Source organism: Protopterus annectens, chromosome 8.part0 (assembly GCF_019279795.1).
Source record: "Protopterus annectens isolate FY-2018-M chromosome 8.part0, PAN1.0, whole genome shotgun sequence".
Taxonomy (NCBI): domain Eukaryota; kingdom Metazoa; phylum Chordata; order Ceratodontiformes; family Protopteridae; genus Protopterus; species Protopterus annectens.
This window is the reverse complement of record NC_056741.1, coordinates 1,265,790,059-1,265,816,124: the sequence shown is the minus strand read 5'-3', so window position 1 is coordinate 1,265,816,124 and position 26,066 is coordinate 1,265,790,059. Positions and strand designations below refer to the sequence as shown.

At 40.8% G+C, this 26,066-nt stretch overlaps 1 protein-coding gene across 1 annotated transcript in view; it reads left to right on the top strand.

The window, feature by feature from the left end:
• MEGF8 (multiple EGF like domains 8) overlaps positions 1-26,066 on the top strand; it is a 1,779,602-nt gene that overhangs the window by 1,010,140 nt on the left and 743,396 nt on the right. The window contains exon 27 of the mRNA XM_044079419.1: positions 8,940-9,111. Coding sequence (XP_043935354.1) covers positions 8,940-9,111 — 172 coding nt within the window. The remainder of the gene's footprint in view (positions 1-8,939; positions 9,112-26,066) is intronic.

The following is a 26,066-nucleotide window of genomic DNA, read 5'->3' as shown; positions in this document are numbered from 1 at the left end:
TGCAGCTAACTGCTTGGAAAATTGCATAAAACAAAACCAACTTGATTTATCTCAGAGGGTTAAGGACATTATCCTGGAGGCTCGCAGACCCTCCACAAGGAAAACATATTCAGCCAAATGGAAAAGATTCCTCATTTGGAGTGCAGAAAAGGGAGAAAATGTCACACTAGCAAACCTAGCACACATCCTGGAATACTTAGCAGAACTGTTCCACAATGGCCTGTCCTATTCTTCCATTAAGATACATGCATCAGCAATTTCAGCAGAGTACAACATGGATCCTCCTGTCTTCTCTCATCCTCTCCTCAGACAATTTTTGAGAGGGATCAAAAATGTAAAGCCTCCAAGGAAACCGCCTTTGCCTGCATGGGATCTCAATTTTGTGCTAGAAAAATTAACACTCCCCCCTTTTGAACCAGCAGCAACAGCAGACTTACAGTTCTTATCTTGGAAAACTGCCTTCCTGCTAGCAATCACTTCAGCAAGAAGGGTATCTGAGTTACAGGCATTAATGGCAGTGCAGCCTTTCCTTATCTTCCATCAGGATAGAGTGTCTCTGAGAACCAATCCTACTTTTATGCCAAAGGTGGTATCCAGGGTATCCTTGAACCAAGCCATACATTTTACCTACATTCTTCCCCAACCCACAGAACAGGGGGGAAAAACTACTACACACCTTGGATGTACACAGACAGCTGCGCTACTATCTGGACAGAACCAAGGCCAGCAGAAAAACTGACCAGCTTCTGGTAGCATATGCAACAGGAGTGCAAGGAAAAGCAATTTCAAAACAGACAATCTCAAAATGGATCGGAAATTGCATTCGATTCTGCTACTCATTTCATGGAAAGCCAACACCTGAAAATATCAGGCCTCACTCCACAAGAGCTACAGCCACCACTACAGCTTTCCTACGAGGAGTGGCTACCAAAGACATTTTAGAAGCTGCTACTTGGAGCTCCGTGCATACATTTGCCAAGCATTATAATCTTCCTTTATACTCCAGATCCCGAGCAGGTTTTGCAACTGCTGTTTTACAACGGATCTTAACTACACTATCATTATCTTAGTGCCTCCTCCCCCAGTTTGGCTATGGTATTCTACCCATTTGTTATGACTGCAGATGCATCCTTGAAGGACATAGTACAGTTTTGTACCTACCATAAATGTAGATGTCCGATAGGTATGCATCTGCAGTCAGGATTACCCACCCTCCTTCCCCTCTGTGGTATTCCTAGGGTACTTACCCCTCTTTTAGCTAGCTGGGGGAATCTATTATGGTGTATTTGTTTGTATGTATATATGTATATATATTTTGCTTTCTACTGTTTGGAATTATCTGCATTTATCCAAATTTAGCCTTCCTAGAGGGCACCTGGCATCTGGGGCAAGAAACACTGGGGAAAATGGCGTCGGCTGATGCCTTTATACCCCAGCAGCTATGACGTCGGGTGAAGTGTGACATCAGCCGAGGCCAGACCCAGACTTTGGAATCCGGCCGACCGAAGGGCTGCCTGAGGCAGGACAACCCATTTGTTATGACTGCAGATGCATACCTATCGGACATCTACATTTATGGTAGGTACAAAACTGTACTTTTATTGTGGGGGGAAGGGGGTCACCATACAGGCTGCTCTGGAAGCAGTAAACTGAACTGTTTACTTCTTCTGTAGATAGTACTGTCTAGGGATAGCCTGTAGGGCCAGGGCAGGATTTGCCTATGCTGTCCCACAGTACTGCATCTCAAGTTCCCATGCTTTAAAGGTGAGGACTGCAGTCGTGACTACTGTGATGAGCATAGTACAGTTTTTAAGATTTTACCATAAATGTAGATGTTCAAGTACATTTACTGTTGCAGTCCATCTTCTCCCTTCTCTCTTCTGATTGCTACTATGTTTTCTACCCCAGGGGTTGGGATGCCACCATTATCCTACCATCCACATGTACCCTCTCGTTTTCCAACCAGGACTCCCTCCTGTTTTTTTTAGCTGAACCTTTTACCTGGAGAGAGAGATTGTGCTACTGTTTCACACCAGAAGTCCCCACAGACTGTTACCATCTGGCCCAGTTTGGTTTTGGCATCAGGGTCTTCTACCTGGCTTTTGCCAATGCAAAAAAGATCTAAAGATGGCTTTGGAAATGCACCTCTTATACCATTGACATCATTATGGTGAGAGGGTGTCAGCTGAGGCCCTGGGAATGAAGAAGATCTCTTAAAGTTGGGATACCTGCAAAAGTAATGATTGCAGCAGTGAATCTGTTGAAACATCTAAATTTATGGTAAGTTGTTAATATAACTGCACTTTCTGTTTTCACTGAATCTGCATTGATCTTCAGGAAGAGTCACTGCAACAGTAAATCATTAAATGTACAGGATTATAATATGTGTTTGAGACATTGAAGGCAAAAAAAATTCAACTCATGAGCTGGGATATGTACATAGAGAATCTGTCATAATTTATTTGTAGTGCATTTATCTTTACCTTCTCCCACATATTGCAAACGTTAGTGAAAAAGTGTAGGAGTGAAAAGTATTTTATAGTTTTGAAAGCTATGGCATACTTACCACACTGAGAGTGGCCACAACAGAAGAGCTGCAGAAAGTATAAACAGTTTTTAAACTTCATTCAGCTGGATGTAAGTGAAATGTTTAACAGCTTTTAAAGTTGTACTTCTCAATGCTCTTTTTTGTCCGCCACTGACTACTGTTAATGCTCTAGCATGAAATGCCAGAAAAGGTGCATATCAGGTCTGTATTTTCTGTTATTTTAGAATTTAATTGTTTGGGTCCATGCATTGCATTGAAAGCGCTGTTAGGTGCCACACTACAGTAGTATGTAACAGGTTTATCTTTTTTCTGATTTTGAAGTATAATCACAGTACTCAATGCACTACATTAGGGGGTTATACAGAAGTCATAGCTTGTGACTGTGTTTTTTTGAGGTTGGTAAAGTGCTATGAACATTTTTGCACCAATTCTTTGGTATAGGCTTTTATTTTAACATTTAATATGTGCTTTGTATGAAAATTAGAAATGAGTTGATATGATATCGTGGTTCCATCTGTTCCTCAGCTCATGGGTTTTGGACCCAACTTCAGCTGTTTTTTTTCCAGACTTGGACTCTGTAGCTCAGGCTTCTCTTCTTACCCATAATACCATCCAGACCGTACACTGCCTCAAATCTCGTTTGATTTGCTGCTGTCAGCATGCAGATGTGGTTTGCTGCATCTCATGTCATTGGAGATAAGTAAGAAAAACTTTGCTATAATGTTTTGCTAGCATTTATAAATTGCCTTCTTTTACCTTCCCTGCACAGTACAAAAAATATATATATATGTATTTCTAAGCTAGTTTCTCTATTAGTTTAAGCCTTTTTTAATGTTTGCGGTTGTGATGAAACATGACTGACAAACCCACTAGCTTCAAGAAACTTGTCTCTTGTGAGCACAGAATCCCCAATTCGGATGCCCAGTCCGAATGTATTTATTGTTTAGGAACCAGCCGTTTGGAAATAGTGTGACATCTGCTCTGCATTTAACCATAGGGCTGTAGTTAAGTGTAGGCATAAACTGGTGTTAAAGGGTCTTCTTCCTTCCTCATCAATGTCTACTTTTGGAGCATCTTCATCCGCTAACAAACTTGTGGAACAAAACAAAATGGAACAAAGGGGAAAAGTCTAAAGATAAATCTAAGGAGCAAAGGAAGAGATTCCCAACTGCTTTCCTTCATCAGTTCTACCTCCTAAGATTCAAAGGACTTCGGATCTGACCACTGCTAGGTGAAAAATCGTGAAAACAATAGAAAAACAATAATTGGTTGATGAACAAGGAATTTAATGAAAACAGTAAGACCTTTTGTCCTTCAAGTAATACGATTTCATTAGAATAAAATTAAAAATGTTCTGTGAAGGATTTTTACCAGCTTAGAATACGCACAGAGCAGAGTATTTCCATTAAAAACAAGAGTAGAACTTTTGTTAACCATCTGAGGATTTAGTTACTCACAAAACTGTCATTGTTACTAACTGGAAGGGAAAGAATTCTTTTAAGATGTGTTGGTGATACCATATTATAGCAGTCCAAACAAAAATATGTCAGAAGGGCAGTACCCATGATGGTCATTTAGAGATGTAAAAAAATGAAATACAAACAGTGATTCTAATGCAGGAGTACTGCATAGAATATCAAGTTGTGATGAAAAATATATTTTTGAGTTTTAATGGTCATGTTTTCCTTTAAGGTGGAAATAGTTGTAATGTTTATAGAAATGCATGACCTATTCAAATGTTTATAAAACAGCATGAGTTATGTATATGGTAAGAGTTTGCATTTGTCTGATACTTTTAACAACTTTTATTTCTGAGTTGTGATTTTAGATTGACCATTTTCATAGTCAACTTCTTGGTTACATGTTTTGTGAGTGTGTGTATATACACACACATGCAAACCTGTATGTCTGTATTTCTGTATGTGTGTGTACATATAGTAGCTTAGTGTAGTGGTTTTCACAAAATGAGTAGCGTCGACCCATGTATGTATAAATAATGATAGTAACAGTGATATTAAGGTTCCATTTAAAAATGTTGCTACTTTAGTACCGTGTTTTGCTAAGTTTGGCCTGTTACTTTAAGACTGATAGATATCTAGACTAATTAGTAATGAGTAGCTAGATGTAATGTAAAAAGAGTGCTGAGGAAAGCTAGACTGAGAGCATTTACCCCTTGTGTGAAGGGATTGGAGGTCAAGAATAGCAGGTTATGGAGGGAGAATCAACTATGGTGAATGAAAGGCCTTGGGGAAGAAGCTGGAAGTTATTCCTGTCAGAGGAATCTAGGGAGAGTGAGAGAAGAGAGAGAGAAAGTACAATTCTGTAAGTAAACTTACCATAACAGTAGATGTTTGAATGGTGACAGCTGTGGTAGCTTTAGCTATATTGGGGTTGAATTGTACTCAGGATTCAACAGCTGGCCAGCTTCCAAAGCTTACAGGGCAATTTCCCATGCACCCAAAGCATTAGCCAGCTCAAATTTAGCTGACTGTGAGTCAGGTTTAGGCACAAAGCCCTTCAGAGAGCTTTAATGCCAACATAGAGATGGAGGCTAAAGCCCCGAGAGCACAGTGCTAACAATATAACGATAAAAAGTGCACACCCTGGCATAAAAACATAAAATAAATAAGGGGGATGGAGGGAGGGAAGGAGTGGCTACTGTGGTACTGATCATTCAAACTTCTGCTATTATCCAAAAAAGAAAGGAAAGTTGGTATGGAACTTGAACTAGATGAAAAGTAGTGAAAATGATAGAAAAACAATTCTTGGTAGATGAACAAGGAATTTAATGAAAACATAAAGAGCTTTTGTCCTTCAAAGATTTCATCAGAATAAAATTGCACACTTCCTTAAATACTTAAAACATCATGTGATATATTACCTGGAGCAGTCAGACACTCATCTCACTAAAGCTTGTTTATATTTTAAAATACAGTTTGTGGAAATAGTCATTGATCCTAGGTAGTTTATCTGCTTCAAGAAATATTTGCCAGTGCAATTCCCAATGCATTAATAAATTATCCCAGTCCCCTCCGTGTTCACTATTTGCTACTTTCTCCAGAATAAAAAATGTTAATTTTGTTAAAATTGGTGCACCTGTTTTACTAATATATTAGATACATCTCAGTTCTTCACTGAATACAGATGTTGATAAAATGTTTTCCCCCACACAAAAAGGTGACCAAGCTGTGCATATATAGTTAAAAACCACCTTTACAAGTGATCCCCTCGGGGTGTTTACCATCTGTAATAAATGTATCAACATGTGTAAAACGGCATTACTTACAGTTACTACAGTATGACATACCATGTCAAAATGTATGTCTAATAGAATGTGTAGACCTCGGTAATGAATTACCAGTTTTCCAAGAGGTTTTAAACACAAACTGTGGATTGTCACCAACTTTATTCACCATACTGTCAAAGCAACTAAAAATCTCCATTGTTTCCTCATCATATTTTGTATGTTAGTACTATGTAATGTAGACACCAAACGTATGGCTCCCTTAGCTTACTTCTATTCCCATCATTATTAACTTTAACCAAAAGGCTTGACGATATGGGAGTGAACTGATTACATTTCTGTATAGTAATCTCTTGAATAACTTAATCTGTTAATGTCGGTGGGTAGAATCACTAACTTTGTTTTTCTCCTTCTGTCAAAAAATTTACATCAGATACCAACTTGGATAACTTGACAAATTTTACTTTTATTATATTGTGTTTAACCCTCTTGGGATGATTGCTATTTTAATGTAAGAATTAAAATATGGTTTTCTATAAATGTTAGATCTAAACTTGTCACACTGTCTAATATTTTTAGATGATAATATCCAAGTAATCAACTTGTAAATCCAAACATTTCTATACAAGTCTTAAAAAAGATTTAGTACTTTTTAGAAACTGAAAAAAATTGTAGTTGTTCCACGTTGCCATTCCAGATGAAAAAAATGTTATCCAAAAGCAACACTTAGGAAGTGAAATGTTTAGACCAATCACAATTAAATAAAAATTCACTTTTCCAAAAACAAAGAGCTGAATTAGCAAAACTGAGAGCACCAGCTGCCCCCATTGCAACCCCTGACTTTTGCTTAAAGTATTTGTCTTCATAAACAAAAAAATTGTTGGACAGAACAATGTTCATCGTGTCACAAATTATTAACATAATTAAGAAATTCAGATGTTAGTAGTACTTCCATGAACCCCTGTATTCCAACATCATGTGGGATCACTGTGAACAAATCACAGATGTCGATAGTCACTAACAAGCAGTTTTTGTAATACCTTGCCAGCCTTAAAAATATCTAAAAACTGCCATGAGTCCTTAAGGACTTATAAGAACCTATCTGTTATACCCTTTAATTTTTTTGTGTACATCTATGCCAGTGGTTCAGTACTAACTTTGGCTGAAAAATTAGGCCTAAACAAAAGATTCTATGTATTCTTATATATTTTGGGAATCCCGAATATATGTGATAGCTGAAATTTAACCTTTAAGAATGACAAAATAGAATTCTCAGTAGTATGTTTCAAAACCGGATCACTAAGAAATATATAGGTTTTCATATATGATATATTAACTTAGGTCAATGACATCAATTCATAGGATTCACTATTGTATAACATGCTATCATCTCAACATATTGTGTAATGTTTATTATAATTACCTCCCTCCCACCTTTATCAGCCTTCATCAAATGAATAAAAGGATCCACATACATATTCTTTAATATTATCAAAAGTAAGATTATAAAATGATCTAGTTCTTTTATTATCTAGCAGCCTGCAAGACATTCTCCTCTACTAACTTTTCAAGTAATGTGAAGACTGGTAATCAAGGAGAGTTGTAAACACCATGTCTTTGAACCAAATTGCTGTCAAAACCATCAGAATGATACATTAACACATTCATATTCAGTTTTCTAATAAATACTTCTAGCTCAATACGAGCATCAGTGATATTGGCCGTCTAGCAGGAATAAACATAAAACCTTTCATGTATACATTTTTTTATAAGTTTCCATAATAGTTATGTCACTAAAATTATAAATATCCCCACATCAGTGTCCACAGTACATGGTACAGTTGAATCTACTGTTATGGTAAGTTTCCTTACACAGCTGTACTATTCAGTTGATCATTGCTGCAGTAGCCTTTGCTATATGGGTAGTTTACCATATCTTAAGTTGACTAGGAGGAGGAAGGATGAGGGTCAAGGATCCCCTGGAGAATGATCGTAACAAAGCCTGTTTTAGACCTGGGGACAAGTCATCATTTGGCTTCAGTCACTGTTGTAGTGCATGGAGCACTGCAATTACTCTCCAAAAATGTGAAAAAAAAAGCAAACTTGTTAAGCACCTTTTTGGCATCGGAAAGGTGCTTAAAAAAGTACCCCTAAGCACTGTTAAGTTCAGGTTATGTCACTGGGGACTTAACAGTGTACAATACTGGCCAGCAAAGAACAGATGCAGAAGATAAAACAGCTTTAAAAGCAATTACATATTTAGCTTTGCCACACTCGTAAGCAGAATAAAGTGTTTGTTTTTAAAGCAGTTCTTTTCTGGCTGCTTTCTGTCTGACAGCATTGTAGTGTACTGACCTTCAAGAACTTTGAAAGCCAGTAAAGTACTTCACAATCCTGTTTATTTTTTTCTGTAACTAGTAGTATGTGGAGCAGATAAAGCTCCATTCACTACAAAGTGTTATTGTTGAGTCTCACAGGTCATAGTAGCTACTGTGTTTTTGACATGGCTGCCAAGATTCACCTTGATAGTGAAGTTCTCGTGATGAATTATTGACATCCATGTCTCTAAACATAATAAGTTGGTTATGATCAGAGACTGGATCATGGTCCTCTGTATTGAAACCATTGTTAACATTTTCTTGTTAAACTCCTACTGAACATTAGAGCAGTATTAGTTAGGTTGAACTTTTGATCAGATGTTGTAGTGCAGATGTTATGTATGTAGTTGTCAGTGGTATGCTATTGTACTTGACTGAGCAAAAGTGTTTCTTGATAGCTTTCATACTGTAGAAAACAGACCATAATAAACCTTTGTTTTATTTAAAAAAGGGCAGAAAAGTCAATTTAAAAACATCAAACCTTTTGCACACTGAAATTATTGAAAGAATGTTACTCTTCCACTTAGCCACTGAATTCTATGCTCCGACTGTCTGAAGTCAGAAAATGAGTGCTAATTGCTAGTTATTAAATCTGTGGTTGTGTTTATATTGGTCATAGTTTTTGGGTGGTTTGTGGGCCTCTCACTGTTGTACCATGACATAACTATTATTGTTTCCTAAGACAGTTTACACATACTTTTAAAAGCAAAACTAAAGTGACATTGCAGAAACTATTGGTAGTTTTTTTATGTATGTATTTTCTTTTCAGTCATCTCTCTTACCTGCTGTGGCTGGGCATACCCTAACACAACGGCGTGGATTGTCTTTGCTTCTTATAGGGGGTTACTCCCCAGAAAATGGCTTTAACAACAAGTTACTAGAATACAATATTGAAGATGGGAGTTGGAGTGTGCGTCCCCAGACTGGAACTCCACCAACAGGTACAGTTTTAATATTTTGTGACTTATTCTTTAGGTGAAAATGTAGGTCGTCTTAAGATCACTTTGTTATAGAGTTCATAATGATAAAAATGAGGACCAAGGACACGGATACATAATGTTATCAGGCAAAGTGTTTAGGAGCTCAGTCTAATTTTGCTTTGAGAAAGAAAATGAAAATGCATTCATCATTAGTTGACTGTGAGAATGAGTGAGACTTGAGGATACTTATGTTTGTTTCTGTCTGCCTATTTTGACCACACATAACATCATATACATCACGTCACGCACAATAATGTAAGTAATTTGATGCCAAAGAAAGAAAACAGTATTTTATGCTTAACAGTTGATACAGTGTTCTTATGTGGAATTGACCACTGTTTGATTAATCTGAAGAACTGAAACAGACAGCTGTATTCCAAGTTGAATTATAGGCATGTGGTATACATGGTTATCCTCCTTTTCTTTTTTTTAATACTACAGCATATTAATGACTTTTTTTGCTTTGATTTGCTTGACATTGTATAAAGAAAAATGTTTTATAAAGGTTATTGCTGCATTGGTAAATGAATAGGATATTGCTTAAACAAATGTCCGTCTTGTATCCAGATATCAAGGCCGGTCAGAGTCATCTAGTCACTGTAGATAGTTCCCTCCTTTGCCAAAGGCTTTTTTCAGGAAACTTAGCTATTTTTTGTGTGCCTGTTGTGTGTAATGTAATCTTCATCCAGACTAGTCCTGTTTGGGCAAGACTGAGAGAGCAATAAGTACCCTACAACATTTGCCTTTATTTCGTGTTATGTTGTGTACTGGTGCCTTTTGTAATATATGAGGTTTTTTTTCTTCACTTCCCCAGAAGTCGTCACCAATAAGAATATCTGTTGAAAGAGATTCTTCCAAAGGATTATCACTTTGCTGTACCTAGATGAAAAGCACTGCCTTTAACAAAATGTCAGAGCTACAAATGGCTAGAAATTGAAGAGTTGTACTAAATATTTGGTGTTTCTTCACCAACAAGAATTTTTGCTGAAGACAGTTTCGTCTTAAGATTTACTATGTACAGTGTTTATTTTGCTTAGGTGAAGAGCACTCTGTTTAACAAAAAGGAAGTATTGAGAAGGGCTAGGAATTTAAGAAATTTTGCTAAGCATTGCATTCATTATAGTGAGCTAAAGAATGTCTACCTTTCCCGCTGTAGTTTAACTGCTGTTAGCATGATGTTCCCTTCAGAACCCAGAAAAAATGTGGCTCTGAAAAGCCAAGAAAATTGATTGTTAATCAGAGAGCTCATGGATAAAAAGTCATCAGGCCATAGTGACTCAGTGAAACTTTGCTGTTTCCTCCTTCTCTGGGTTCTAGTTACTGTGGTCTTTCTCTTTGTCTTACCACTATCAGAGGCAGACTGTGTGGATATTTCTGTATAAATAAACCAAGTTTCAGATGCCAAAGTTTTTTCGCCCCCTCAGCCACTAGATGCTAGTTGTAAGGGTCTTGCTGAGGGTGTTGGCCTGTCTTCAGAATTTTCATTTAGGGGTACCCCCCCCCCCCCCACACACACACACATACAGCAAGATGTAGAGACCCCAACAATTTAATTGATTATTCTGCAGGTGAAGCAGCCTCTGCATTCTACACTCTTGTAGACCTTCAGCCTTACATTTGCACACGACCCAGACAGAAGGCCAGATACCAGAAAAGTCCTGCTTAGCTATATGGAACAGATTTCAGTTTGGTATGGCAGGAATAGTACAGATAAACATATATCTTCATTTCTAGGAAGACTGATAACATGAATAACTGGGGTGATTGAAAATGCATGTTATTGTAGTCTAATTGAAAAGGATAACACAAACACAGTCACATAGTCATCTCATACAACATTATAATTAATAAATGTATAGCTGTCTTTCATGTCTTTCATGTCATGGCTTTGCCCACATACTCATATCTTTAGACTAACTCTGCAGTTGCACAGTCAAGATATTTATTTAATTGGTTTTCTTATGTATTCATGTGTTTGCTTGCTTGTTTGCATATGTTAACTGTGGTATCACACTAATCAGTAGTGACCAATTTCAGTCTCAGCTCGGGAACATACAGAAAATGAATATCAAAATTCCAAGCACACAGAAATTGTTCTCAATATAAAAAAACTGCTATGAATGAAACAAAGGTATATAAAATGTAAGAGTAATAAAACACTACACCCTAGAACAAATTGAAAAAATACATACGGTAAACCTGTCAATATTAATAACTAGTATAACTCCTCTCTCCCCCTCAGCCTTCCCTCAGGAAGTACCATCAAATATAACACCCCTTCTGTCACTAGGGAACAGGTCCTTAATGCTCTCTCTAAGGCCAAAAATGATGCATCAGTGGGCCCAGACAATACCCCAGGATGCCTTCTAAATAACATGAAACATGACCTCTGAGGCCCCCGGGAATTGCTGTTTAACTGTAGCCTCCAAACAGGCCTCAAGCCTCATAAATGGAGAATAGCAACAGTTATCCCTCTGCACAAAGGTGGGCCTTCTACAGATTCTGGAAACTACAGACCTGTAAGTCTCACTAGTCTTATGCAAAGTCATGGAAAGAATCAGTAATGATATTGTAAATCTCCAGACACTGGACCAAATCCAGATGTTCATCGTCTTACACTGCTGCAGTCATTACACCTGATCATGTTAAGGCAAAATTATTGGATGCTCCTTTACAGCATGATACCTTGTTTGGTGTTGAGGCAGAAGAGGTGTTAAAGAAAATGGAGGATAAAGCTAAATCTATGCAAACAGTCAAGGATTTCTTACAGGTACAGCCACCTCGATTTAGCAGAAATTGACCAACAAAGAATTGGTCCTTTCCAGTGTCAGACAGGCCAGAGAGAGGCAGATACAGATGCCCAAGAGGCAGATCTCAACCCCAAGGCTCAAACAGACAACGACAGTGGGGCACCTCAACCCCAAAAGGAGGTGAGGACAAGTCTCAACCTTACAGGAAACAGTCACAATGACTTTCCCCTTCGTACGCCAAGCACTTCTCTTTTGGAAGCCCCCTTAGGGGGAAAAGTAGCACTTTTTTCTCAAAACTGGCAAACAATCACCCAAGACAAATGGGTTCTGAATATTGTGTCTCAAGGTTACAGGTTCCACTTTCATACTTTACCAAGGCTAAAAGGAATGCCAGATCTGCCACAAAATCAGTGGGCAGAGGCACCGAAACAAATTTCAGCCCTCATGGACATGAGAGCTATTCAAAAAGTACCACAACAGGAACAAGGACAAGGATTTTACTCAAGACTCTTCCTGGTCCCCAGAAAGGACAAGGCCTGGAGGCCCATACTAGACCTTTCAATTCTAAATACTTACCTGGATATTCCGAAATTCAAAATGTTGACATTACAGCAGCTTCTACCCAAGCTGGGCAAGAAGGCTTGGCTTGTTACTCTGGACCTCAAAGAGGCATATCTGCATGTCCCGATCAGACAGAATTGCAGAAGATACCTCAGATTCAAAGCTGGTACAATGCACTACCAATTCTCTGCACTGCCCTTTGGCTTATCTACTGCGCCCAGGGTCTTCACAAAGTGCCTGGCACCAGTAATTGCATTTTGCAGATAAAAAGGAATTCAAATATATCCTTACCTGGACGACTGCCTCATTCAAGCAGAGACAAAGGACATTCTTCTACAGCATCTGGCGTTTGTAAAAAGGCTGCTAATTTCTCTAGGGTACACAGTAAATGAAAATAAGTCAAAACGAGTGCCTTCACAACAGATTATATTCCTTGGTGCCAGCTTAAATACAACGGCCCAGATGGCTTACCTCACGCCAGACAAGTTCAACTAACTCAATATTTTCAACTACTGGCAAAAAAGTCCCATCTCCCTGCAAGAAAAATTCTGTAGGCCCTGGCATTCATGGCATCCTGCATACTACTAATACCATATGCCAAACTGCATATGAGGAAATTACAATGGTACCTAAAAAGTGTTTGGACTCAACACTCACAGTTTAGAAGCAGTAATACCAATGATTCCCTGCCTACAACAGGAGTTTCGATGGTGGGCACAGGCATGTCACCTAAACAAGGGTCAGCCTTTTACCCTACCCACAGCCAGGCAGACTCTAACAACATATGCTTCGGAGCACGCCTGGGGAGCACACATGGCAGGAAAATGCATTCAGGGTAAGTGGACCACAGACCAGATGCATCTTTACATCAATCAAAAAGAGATGGCTGTTCAAAATGCCCTAACAGCTTTCAAGGACCTTCTGCATCCAGGACAATTATTATTAAAGACAGACAACACCACAGTAATGTGGTACATAAACAAGCAAGGGGGCACTCATTCTTATCCCCTATGCAGGCAAGCCATGACCTTGTGGAACACAGCTCTAACGTATCAAGTTCACCTGCAAGCACAAGGTTTCATCAAAGGCAGGTCATGTCTACTCAGCCTAGTGGACTTCTTTAAGAAGGTCACCAAAGCAATGGATGAGGGCAGAATGGTTCACATTGCTTACCTTGACTTGGCCAAGGAATTTCACACAATACCCAACTCAGGCATTGTTGACAAACTCAAGAGGTTAGTTACAAACCTATAATTCACCTGGTGGATAGCCAATTTGGCTCACAGACAGGACCCGGGAAGTTAAAATTGGGGAGTCCACCTCTACAAAGAGGCCAGTCACTAGTGGAGTCCCTCGGGGATCAGTCCTTGGGCCACCCCTTTTTCGCATTTACTTCTCTGAAGTCAAGGCCAATGCCAGTGGTCCCTGGCTGACTAAATTTGCAGATGGTTGCAAATTAGGAGTTGTCATTGAATCCCACACGATCACAAAAGTTCTTCAAGAAGGGCTGAGACAGACAAACAACTGGTGTCAGAGTCATGGACTAAAACTAAATTCCAAGAAATGCATAATAGTATCCTTCGGGGAAGTCAGACATCCCTGGTAACTGTCATATTGTCAACAAACCCCTAAGAGTCGATCCATTAGTCAGAGACTGGAGACATGTAGACAGTAATCTAGCCTTTGACCATCTTGTGTCTGCGGTGGTGAGGAAGCCATTCTGTGTTGTGCAACGTATAAACAAAGGTATGACATCTAGGGTCCAAGGGGGTCATTGTTCCCCTGTATTATGCATTCATCAAGACCTGCCATTGAGTACAGTGCTCCCTTTGGTATGTACCTAACCAGGCACATCCAGCAGTTGAAACATCCACAGAGGTTCCTCACTAAAAGAATACAGGGCATAGGTAACATGTCCTGTGTAGACCTCCTCAATGCTTCTATCTCTGTATTCTGTTTCCTACGAGCTATCGAGAGGAGAATTATACTTGAAATACAAGGCCTAGTCAGAATCCAGCTCTGATAGACCACCTGCATATCCGCAAAATAGTCAGCTCCAGAATTACCCGTTCTAAAGACTTAAACCTTGCCTGTGATATAAATAGGACCTGCTGGTAAGATGGGTATGTAACCCACAGTCCACCCTTTCTCTTAAACAGGGTCTCCATCCATGTGAAGCAGAGTTCCTCCCTAACCCAATTTAAGTGCAACTTGGACAGTTGGATGGGGAATAGGAAATTCATCCCTGATTTGGCACCTGTGTATCTAATGGACAAAGCCTGTAATTGTTGCATCTTCCAAGCCCCTGCTTACACTTACCAAGGGTACCAGAACTTGTCAGAGATTTGGCAATGCATGGCTATGCTTAAAAGGGTGTCAGTCATTAGCATAGTACACATATGAACTTTTGTGAGAGATTCATTCACCCTCTCAAATGAGGTTGGAGAGAGGGAGTGATTTATGATTTGGTGGTTGGTCCTAAAATTGTTGGATATCTCAGAGAGATTTGATAGGTAAATGTCCCAGGGCTTTAGTGACACCTGCCAAGTTGGCAGTGAAAGGTTTCTAGATCTTGGGAATTTAACTACATTTTTCAGATGTTCTTCATTCCACATTGCTGCAGTCCTAACACTTGTATTCTGGTGCTTCCCAATGCCAAACTGCATATGAGGAAGCTGCAATGGTATCTCAAAAATGTATGGACACAGCACTGCCAGGATTTGGACACTGTCATTCAAATAATACCTTGCATTCAACAGGAATTTTTGTGGTGGGCTCAGGAATGTCACCTAAACAAGGGACTCTCTGTGACCCGGCCAGAGGCGAGTCAAATTCTAACGACAGATGCCTCAGACATTGCTTGGGGAGCTCATCTAAATGGAAAGTGGATACAAGACAAGTGGCCTGCCAGACTACAGCATCTACATATCAACATGAAGGAGATGTTAGCAGTCCAGTTTGCATTAATGGCTTTCAAGGAGTTACTTCTTCCAGGGCAGGTGTTGATTCTAACAGACAACACAACTGTCATGTGGTACATCAACAAACAAGGGGGAACACATTCTTACCCGTTATGCAGGCAAGCAATGATTTTATGGGAGAAGGCGCTCAGCTTGCAACTAACTCTTCAGGCAAGGTTTCTGCCGGGAGCACAGAACTCCTTAGCAGATGTGTTAAGCAGACAAATCATGGATCCCCACGAGTGGAAACTGGATCTTCATGTATTTCAGAAATTGACAGTGTCATGGGGAACTCCAGACATAGATCTGTTCGCTTCTCCACTAAACCACCAGCTGCCAAAGTTTTGCACAAAGAGGTTTCATCACACAGCTTGGAAAGTGGATGCTCTTTCTTTCAGTTGGAAAAATCTTCATGTGTATGCCTTTCCACCTCTGCCTCTTCTCCCAAAGGTGCTCCTAAAGGTCAGACAAGACAAGCCAAGGATGATTTTAATAGCTCCAGATTGGCCTCGGCAACACTGGTACCCATTACTGAGGAGTCTGGTAAGGAAGCCTCCATGGCCTTTACCTTTGATTCCACACCTGTTGTCTCAGAGGGACGGTCATCTGCTCAATGTCAAGCTTCACTCTCTTCATCTAACAGCCTGGCATATTCTGTTTTGAAACACAGCAGGTCTCAACTTCCTCAACAAGTTTTAAATGTGATTATGGAAGCCAGAAGACCTAGTACAAGGAAAGTGTACGCAGAAAAATGGAAGAGATTTTTATTTTGGAGTGCAGCAAAGAATTTGGAGATTTCTGAGCCTAATTTGAGTGTGGCTCTTCAATATCTTACTGAGTTATTGGACAAAGGTTTGTCTTTCTCTTCCATTAAGATTCATGCTGCAGCAATTTCAGCTCACTATGATTGTGATCCACCATTGTTTTCGCATCCTTTGTTCAAGCAATTTCTTAGAGGGGCAAAGAATATAAGACCCCCACGTAGAGCTCCTACTCCTGCTTGGGATCTCAATTTTGTGTTGGAGAAACTTACTCTACAACCTTTTTTGCCTGCGGCTACTGCTGAATTGAAATACTTGTCATGGAAGACTGCTTTTTTGTTGGCCATTACTTCTGCAAGAAGGGTTTCTGAATTGCAAGCCCTTATGGCGGTAGAGCCTTTTTTGATTTTCCATAAGGATAGGGTATCATTACGTACTAATCCTTCTTTTATGCCTAAGGTGGTTTCTAGTGTGGCTTTAAACCAAACTATTCATTTGCCTACTTTCTATGCAGATCCCCAAAATAAGGGGGAAAAGATTTTGCACACTTTAGATGTGCACAGGCAGTTGCGTTATTATTTAAGCAGGACTAAGGATTTTAGGCAGTCTCAGCAGTTGTTTGTTTCTTTTGCTTTGAGTTCTCAGGGCAAGCCTGTGTCAAAACAAACTATTTCTAAGTGGATTGGGTTTTGCATTGCATTTTGTTATTCCCATCATGGCAAGGAGATTCCAGCTGGGATTAGGCCTCATTCCACTAGGGCTACTGCCACTTCAACAGCATTTCTAAGGGGTGGCAACTAAGGATATTTTGGAGGCAGCTACTTGGAGTTCAGTGCATACTTTCTCTAAGCATTACCACCTTCCTCTCTACTCTAAATCTAGGGCTGGTTTTGCCACAGCTATTTTGCAAGGCATGTTGACAGCTCCTGCTTCTTTATGATTTGCCAGCCTCCCTTACCTCTGCTTTGGGATTCTACCCAAGTGTTAGGACTGCAGCAATGTGGAATGAAGAACATAGTACAGTTTTGTACCTACCATAAATGTAGATGTTCGAGGATCCACATTGCTGCAGTCCAATTTACCCTCCCTCCTTCCCCTCTGTGTTTAGGGGTGGTTGTGTGGGTGAGGTTATACTCTTGTAATTTTGTATATATTGTACATATTTTTGGTGCAGGAGTGTTTGGTGTTTTTGGTTTTGGCCTTATCTTTTTAGGGTCTTCTGACATCTGGGGCAAGAAAAGACTGAGGATATGACGTCGGTCATGCGCATTAGTACCCTGACGTCCTGACGTCAGACTAGGTACAAAACTGTACTTTTCTGTTTGCTTTTAAGAAAAGTGGTTTTATGCTTTTGTGGTGGCCTGCTATGCAGATAGAAGAACTTAACTTTTCAGCTAGTTTCCTTTAGCAGGAGCTGACTTTGGTAGTTTTTGTGGGGCACACAAAACGTTTATGGCCTTGTGGTATTTGTTTCAATGTGCCATTGTACTTTGTGTGTGTGTGTGGCACTGGTGTTAAGACTGTCCTGGGTATGTTATGGACATTATCTCCTGATGGAAATTAGGACAGCAAGAAACTCTTTGCTGCATTTGGAGGTCTTGTGGTTCCTGATGCTCTGGAAGTTTCCCGATGTGTAGAAGTGACTGATATCTTGCTGTGTAATTCATTTTAGTGTCTTAACATTTTGGACTGCTTAACATTCTGTGGTGTAAATATGCCACCATAAATTTAATTTCTATAGCCACTGTTTGAACACTTAACTGCTGGCTTTTGAATAGTTTATAATTTAACTGCCTTGATAGATGCATTTTTGTTATAATTAAGGAGATAGATTCATATCCAATAAATAAAAAGAAACAAAAAATGTAGGTAACATTTTTCTTTTGCATTATACATAGCATTTTTGTTTTTAACAATTATCAGTCACTCCAACATTACATAAATTGCTCGATTTTTCCCTTCACCTAAATCTCACTTCTCCTACTGAGCATTTTTCTGCATACATTCCCACAAATTCCATTAATTTCTACACAGTTTGCTCCTTTTCTTCAGTACCTCAGTTACTGTTGGTTTAGATTTTGATTTCTATTGTCTTTTAATTGCTTTTATGGCAGCCACTAGCATTAAATTTACTATGTCTAGACAGTTTAGTTCCTGTATCCCAGCCCCAAAGAATTGTTTCCTTAGTTATAGCCATTTGCTCCCCCAATATTTCTGACAAAGCACACTGTAATGATTTTTTAAATCTGCCAAGTTTTTACTTTCCCCCAAAAAAAAAATGTTCCCAATTACCCCTCTCTTTAATACTACACCCCAGCATTTGTTATCTACTTGATGAAAAATTCTTTAAAGTCTGCTTAGGGTGTAAAAAATACTTATTCATATACTTCCATGGAAAAATTTTAAACCACCTGGATTTTGTTGCATACTTGGGGGGACATACAGATGTCCCTCACTGATCTGGTGCTATTTGTGTCATTATTGATCACGGATGGGTATAGGATATGACCTCGGATTCGAGCCGGCACTAAGAGAGAGAGCTCCTGAGCTCAAGATCCTCCCCTTCCCAAGATCCCTTAATACCCACAACCCTCATATCCCGTTTGCTGCAATTTCTAAGTAAACGTGCTTCCTGAAGCTCTTGCTCATCTCTACAGATAAGTGTCTTTAAGGTTTTTTTTTTGGGGGGGGGGGTCTCTCTCTCTCTTTCTCTCCCTCCCTCCCTTCATAGTTTCCTACCTTCCTACTTCTTTTAAGTAGTTTCCTCCCCTCCCAAAAGTTTTTTGGAGTAGTTTTGTAGGTCCTACCCAGGTTCCAGCCCTGTCCTCCCATTCTTGGGTTTCCCTCTTCCCTTTTTCTTTTTTTTTTGTATTGTTTCCCTCCCACTCGCTTTGGTGTGAGTGTGTTGTGTGTTGGTGGTGGGTGTTTGTGTGGTACTGGTATGTCTGAAAAACCCACCGGGTTTAAACAATGCTCCTAGAACGGTCGGAAGTTACCCCAGGTTGATACGCACAAGGAGCGTGTCTACTGTCTAGGAGAGCCTCATCTGGAAGTTGAATGTGAAATCTATGCAGGATTCAACCCCAAGGGCTCTCCTAGAGATAGAAACAAATTTTTACATAATGGGCTTGCTAAAGGGGGGGGGGCGTCCCCTGGTTTCAGGTTCCCCCTCCAAGTCTGGTGGATCCCAAGAGGAAGTCTTATACCTCTTGGGATTTCCCTGCCAAAAAGCTGAGGCTCCTGGATAATAGTTCCACGGATCAGAGTCCAGCCTGTGTGGCTTTGGGTCTGGGCTCTTTGAATCCAAGAGCCTCGGTTCACCCTGTCAGATCAGACCAGGCCTAGACCATCCTCTGATCCGACCAGGGTTCCCTCTCAGTCTTTGTATCAAGCAAGGCCCTTGATCTGACGGTTTTGTCAGATCCGATCATTATTGAAGGCTCCCCAGACACTTCCAGGAATTCTGATCCGAGGCTGGCCAGCATGTCTCCTTCCAGAGATGGTAGGCCATAGTCTAGCTTGAGCCTTTCCTCCTATTCCACCAGGAGCCTGCTCCCCTCTGACATGGATCGGATGATGAGGAACTTTCTCAAGGCCGAAATCAAGCTGGGCTTGTTGCCATCTCCTGGCCATTTGCCATCCTCAGAACTCCTCTCTCCCCGACCAACCCATGCAGGTTTGGTTCTCCAGGACCAGAGCATCCCTAGGGAGAGGCCAGTGGTGTCAGGTATTGCTTCCTTTCCCACACTGTTTGGGTCTCTGGCGGGCTCAGCTCTGTTGCTGTCGGAGCTGACGATGCTTCAGCCCAGCGAGGTCAGCGGGGGGGTCACCGGAGTGGTGGGGTCTGTTCTGGAGTTTTTGGACCATTCCCTCCCTTTGGGGGCCTCCTCTTTAGACAGCTCAGGGCCAGTGTCATTAGTGGACATTTTTGCTGCATTGGGATCCCCCCTTCTGTTCCGATTGGGACGAGTGGGAGCTTTTTATGGACATTCTCCAGAGGAGCAGCTGCTCCAGCCCCATTCAACATTGAGTGGTGAGACCTCATCATCCTTCCTGGGTCAGCCCTTGCATAAGTGCCTTCAGATGCATTACCCCCATTATGGTCCTTTCTTTTTCAGAGTCCTCCCCGTAGCCCACTGTAGAGGAGCCTTCCCAGAAGAGGATGTGCAAGAGGAGGCACTTGGACTCTCCTCCAGAGTCCCTCACTGAGGACATGGATTTTGAGGAAGGGACCGGTCCCCCAGACTTCTGTCCGAAGAAGTGTCCTTTGGGGGCATCCTCAAGATCCTTAAAGACCGAGGTGGTTGGTCTTCTCCCACCCCATCTTCAGATGAATCTCTGTTCTTGAAGGCCTTCAGGATGGGCCCATCTTCCACCTGGGTGTCTTCCCCCTGTGGATGAGCTTGTCCAACTCATTTCCAGCAGGACGTGGAAGGAGCCTGACACAATAGAACCCGTTTCAAAAAAAAGCTGACAAATTTCTGAGTCCCCCTAAAGATGAGACCTTTTTGAGCAGAGACGTTCCTGTTGATGCCATTGTGGTTGCAGCAGCCACCAGAAAGGAGCTTGCTGAACAGACCTTCACTGTTATGATTGATTCATTTGCGTCCTACTGATTATTCTTTTTTAACAGCATCTGCTGTTCTAGCATCAACTAAAATCCGCAGCAGACCTGGTCTTTCATTTAGCACTCCCCTAGCCCTTTCTGTTTGCCTGTACTCTGTTGTCTATCCTTGGTAGGGAAGACAATCTGTAACCTGCAATCCAATTGTGTGCTTCACCTCATTCCACTGTTAGCCTTCCCTTCCCTAGTTATTTAATCCCAGTACCTTGGTTTCTTTGCTGATATTCACTCATAAATTCAAGCCCCTTCTTGCCGATCTTCTATGCCCCTTCTTGCAGTTATCTGAATTTGTAAAATCTCCTTTATTTCTGTGTTGGCTTCTTTCATAGAATATTTTCTGCTACTTTATAAATATAATGATGTTCTTCGTGTTTCACTGTTGCAGTCATTACATTTCGGTAATCTGCTGGCAGGTTGCCCTCAGTCAGCCTGATTAACAAAGTCTTGGGTCCTGTGTCAGTTGCTGTCCCTTCTATGACGTCAGGTCGTCAGGGGTATAAAACATGCAGCTGATGCCATTACATCAGTCTTTCTTGACATGCGGTGCCCGAAGCAGAAGCAGTTCGCAAGTGCCGGTCGGCGGACTCCTGAAATTTTCGTTTTCAGGTTTCAGAACCAAAGTCTTCAACTTAAAGCTAAGTACCCTGTTGGGGAAACGTTTTCTTGCTCCTTACCGATGTCAGTAAAAGTTAATAATTGCATTACTTGTGGAAAGCAAATACCTCATAAAGATTTTCATTCATACTGTATTCTTTGCATAGGCCCTGACCACAAAGTACCTTGCTGTCGGTTTTGTGCTTTATTTAATCAGCGCACTGTCCATCGTCGGTACATTTTTGCCTCTAAATATTTCGGTTCTCTGTTTAATTATCCAGAAATGTTATTGGTTAGCCGTCCGACTACCGGGATTCCGTAAAAACGCAAAGATAAAGACAAAGACAGGCCGCCGAGGTCCAAAACTGCCTACGACGCATCTCCTAAGCCAGTTGCCAGTTCGCCGGTACTCAGTGAGGCACTTTCGCAGCCCCTGATACCAGCTACTTCTGATTCGCAGGCCTCTATTGAGACCCATTCAGAGTCCTGTATGCCGTGAGATGCTTCACCTATGGAACCCGCGGATGTCTCTACCTTGGATAGGTCCGGAGCCACTGTGCAGGCACCGGCTTCTGAGTGTGTATTCAGGCCTACAGACTTGCATATAAAATCAACACCGCATTCATTACCAAGGCCTAAATTTCGATCCATGTAAAAAAAAACGACGTTCAGGCCCCTATGCCTAAAAAACAAATGATAAAAATGGCTGACGATCTAATTACTGTAATCAGGGGTAGTCAACCCCCCCCCCCAGAGGCCTAGGGCTGAGTTTGATTATGAATATTCTGATCAAGATTCTGTTTCTTCTGACTCTTCTAATGACCTGGATTTGTCCATACCTACTTATGAGGATTCTGATGTAGAGGAATTCCATTCCCTCTGCTTCCCCTCCTGAGGATTTTTCTTTTGGGGAAACTTTACGTACTTTAAGGGAGCATTTCCACTGGGAAAGCTAGGAATTTTCTGATTCAAAAAAGAGGCTTAGGGATTTCCTTCTTGTACCTTAGCATAGGCCTTTGGCTATACCTCATGTACTAGACATTGTTGATGATGTGTTCTCTGAATCCATTTTGGCCCCTGATTCCCTGCCTCCGGCTCCTAGTAAACCTGACAGATACTACAGGGATCCCTATTCCCACAAGTTCCTTTTCAAAAATCCTGTTGCAGATCCAGAAACTATTTCTCAGGGGCCCAAGGGCATTAAGGCTTCTACTGCTAAAAAATCCTACCCCTTCTGATAGAGACTCCAGGGCGCTGGATAGATGGGGTAAAAAGGTTTATACTTCTGCAACCTTCACGAACAAAAAACCACCTCCAAGCCAATAACTAGTCCCCGCCACTCACGAAGATATATAAAGTGTATAAATGGTTACCACCACTCAAGGCAATCTTTTCACCACACTTTATTAAATAAAATCACATCAATCCATAGCAAAAAAGGTCAAGTGCTTTCGTAAATACATTTTGGAGAACCCCCAGGTAGAATTGGGCCCTTTTAGGATTGAGGTAAACTTGGTTTCTGGTTCCTGCACTACAACAGGTTTAGTTTATTTAGCCCTTTGTACGGTTTGCCAGTGTTTTTACATTGTAAAAACAGAAAGGAGGCTGAATCATAGAATTTACGAGCACTGTTATAGTGTTACAAAAATGGATGAGAGAAATGCTTTATATAAACATATTAAAAACAATCCCACTCATGGTTTCAAGTTTGGTATTTTGGAAATAGTGAGTAAGGATTTTAGAGGGGGGGGATTGGACCAATAAGTTGCTTAGGGCAGAAACTAGGTGGCAACTTATGGTCAATGCTTGTGAATTTCCGGGCATCAATGATGCCATTAGCATTAAACCTGAGCTCAGATATAGAGCTAATAGAATAAAATAATAAATATTAGGTATATATTTTAAAGTTTTAAACACTTGCTGATTTCAACCCTTTGTACCTTCAAGTTTCATATTTTTATATTCTTTACATTTCACTCAGTGATTATTAAAATTATTTAAATGTATTTAAAAGTACTCAATGTGTACATACATACAAGTCACTTGTATTGTTGCCCCTGCAGCTTTAAATGGCTTATTAATTGATTGATTGATTAATTCCAAGGGTATAAAAGCAATGGGATTTTAATTATACACTGTTCTGAGGAAGTCTATTTGACGAAAGCGCTTGACCTTTTTTGCTATGGATTGATGTGATTTTATCTAATAAAGTGTGGTGAAAAGATTGCCTTGAGTGGTGGTAACCATTTATACACTTTATATATCTTCGTGAGTGGAGGGGACTAGTTATTGGCTTGGAGGTGGTTTTTTGTTCATGTTGTTGTGTTTGCTGCTTTCTCCACCTGTGGTTTTTACTTCTGCAACCTTGGCAATCAGAGCTTTAAACTGCCAATTTCATATGTTAAAATATCAACAGCATATTATTGGACTGCTTAAACAGAAAATGATGTTAATTCCTGACTGTGTGAAAAGTAGATTTACATGATTTAATGCATTCTGCTGAACAAGTTGGAAAACATATTTTGCAATGTGGTTTTGATTCTTTAGATGCCTTCCTGCAGGGCTGCTGTTACTGGGTCTGTGCTTTGAAGGCATGCTTGGCTTAAGGAGCAATCTTTGCCCGATCATGTTAAAGCTAAATTGTTGGATGCCCCCTTTAAATCAGTACTGCCTGTTTGGCAATAAGGCTGAAGAAGTTTTAAAAAAAATGGAAGATAAAGCTAAATCTATGCAAACTGTTAAAGATTTCTTACAAGTGTAACCTCCAAGATTTAGTAGGCACTGGCCTACTAAGAATTGGTCCTTTCCAGCCCCTTCCAGATCCTCTCAAGCCAAACCCAGACGCAGCAAAAACCCCAGGTTTCAGTCCCAGGGGACACTCAGAACTAAGCAGTGGGGGGCCTCCACTTCCAAATCTGGAAATAACAAGACACCCCCCTCCCATGGTAAACAGTCTCAATGACTTCCTTTTAAAATTACTAAGCACTTATCTTTTAACTGCCCCTCAGGGGGGAAAGATTGCTCTTCATGCAAAGAACTGGGAACTCATAACCCAGGACAAATGGGTTTTAAATATAGTGTCCCAGGGATACAGATTTCATTTCCACACGTTGCCAACACCAAAAGGGTGGCCAGACCTGCCCCCAAATCAGTGGGCAGAGGATCAAAAACAAGTACTTTCCCTCTTAAGCATGGGGGCTATTCAACTGGTACCAGAAGAGGAAAAGGGACAAGGTTTCTATTCCAGGCTTTTTCTGGTACCCAGAAAAGACAAATCATGGCGTCCAATCCTGGACCTGTCTACTCTAAACACCTTTCTGGAGATTCCAAAATTCAAGATGCTGACTCTTCAACAGTTACTTCCTATGCTAGGCAAAGATGCTTGGTTGGCAACTCTAGATTTAAAAGAAGCATACCTGCAAATCCCAATCAGGGAATCTTGCAGAAGATACCTACTCTTCAAAGCAGGCTACTTGCATTATCAGTTCTCTGCACTGCCCTTTGGCTTGTCTAGTGCACCCAGGGTAGTCACAAAGTGCCTGGCCCCAGTTATTGCATTTTGCAGGCAAAGAAATATTCAAATATATCCATACCTGGACGATTGTCTAATTCAGGCAGAAAACCAGGGCATACTTTTAAATCATCTGGCATTTGTAGAAAGGGTTCTAACTTGTCTGGGGTACACCATAAACGAAAAGAAATCACAACTGGGTACCCTGTCAACAGATTACATTCCTGGGTGCAAGCTTGAATACAACTGCCCAGATGGCTTTCCTCACGCCAGAGAAGCAGATTCATTTGGTAACTTACTTCAAACAAGTGACCACAAAAACCTTGCTATCTGCAAGACAAATACTACAAGCATTGGGGTTCATGGCCTCCTGCATTCTTCTAATTCCATATGCAAGACTGCATATGAGTAAGGAACCTACAGTGGTATCTAAAAAGTCTTTGGAGTCAACATTGTCACAGCCTGGAAACAATGATTCCTAACATACCTTGCCTATGCCTGGAGTTCCTATGGTGGGCAGAGGCCTGCCACCAAAACAAGGGACAACCATTCACACTACCCCCTGCCACCCAAACCCTATCTATAGATGTATCAGACTATGCATGGGGGGGGGGGGGGGTCACCTGGCAGGGAAGTGCATTCAGGGGAAATGGAACCCAAATCAGATGCACCTACATATTAATCAAAAAGAAATGTTAGCTGTACAGAATGCTCTGACAGCCTTCAAGGACTACATTCTTCCAGGACAACTAATGGTAAAGACGGACAACACCACAGTTATGTATTACATAAACAAGCAGGGGGGTACACATTCCTACCCCCTCTGCAGACTAGCCATGACATTGTGGAACACAGCCTTGAGCTACCAAGTGCACCTACAAGCTCAATTCCTGCAAGGAAAATTGAATACACTGGCAGATAGACTAAGCAGAAACCTCATGGACCCACAGGAGTGGAAACTGGAACCACGGATTTTCAACATGTTGACAAACAAATGTGGGAGCCCAGACTTTGATCTATTTGCCTCCCCCCAGAACTACCAGTTAGAAAAGTTTTGCACAAGGACTCTCCACAAACAAGCCTGAAACGTCGATGCTCTGTCCTTCAGTCTACGCCTTTCCCCCTCTGCCTCTGCTATCCAAAGTTCTACTAAAA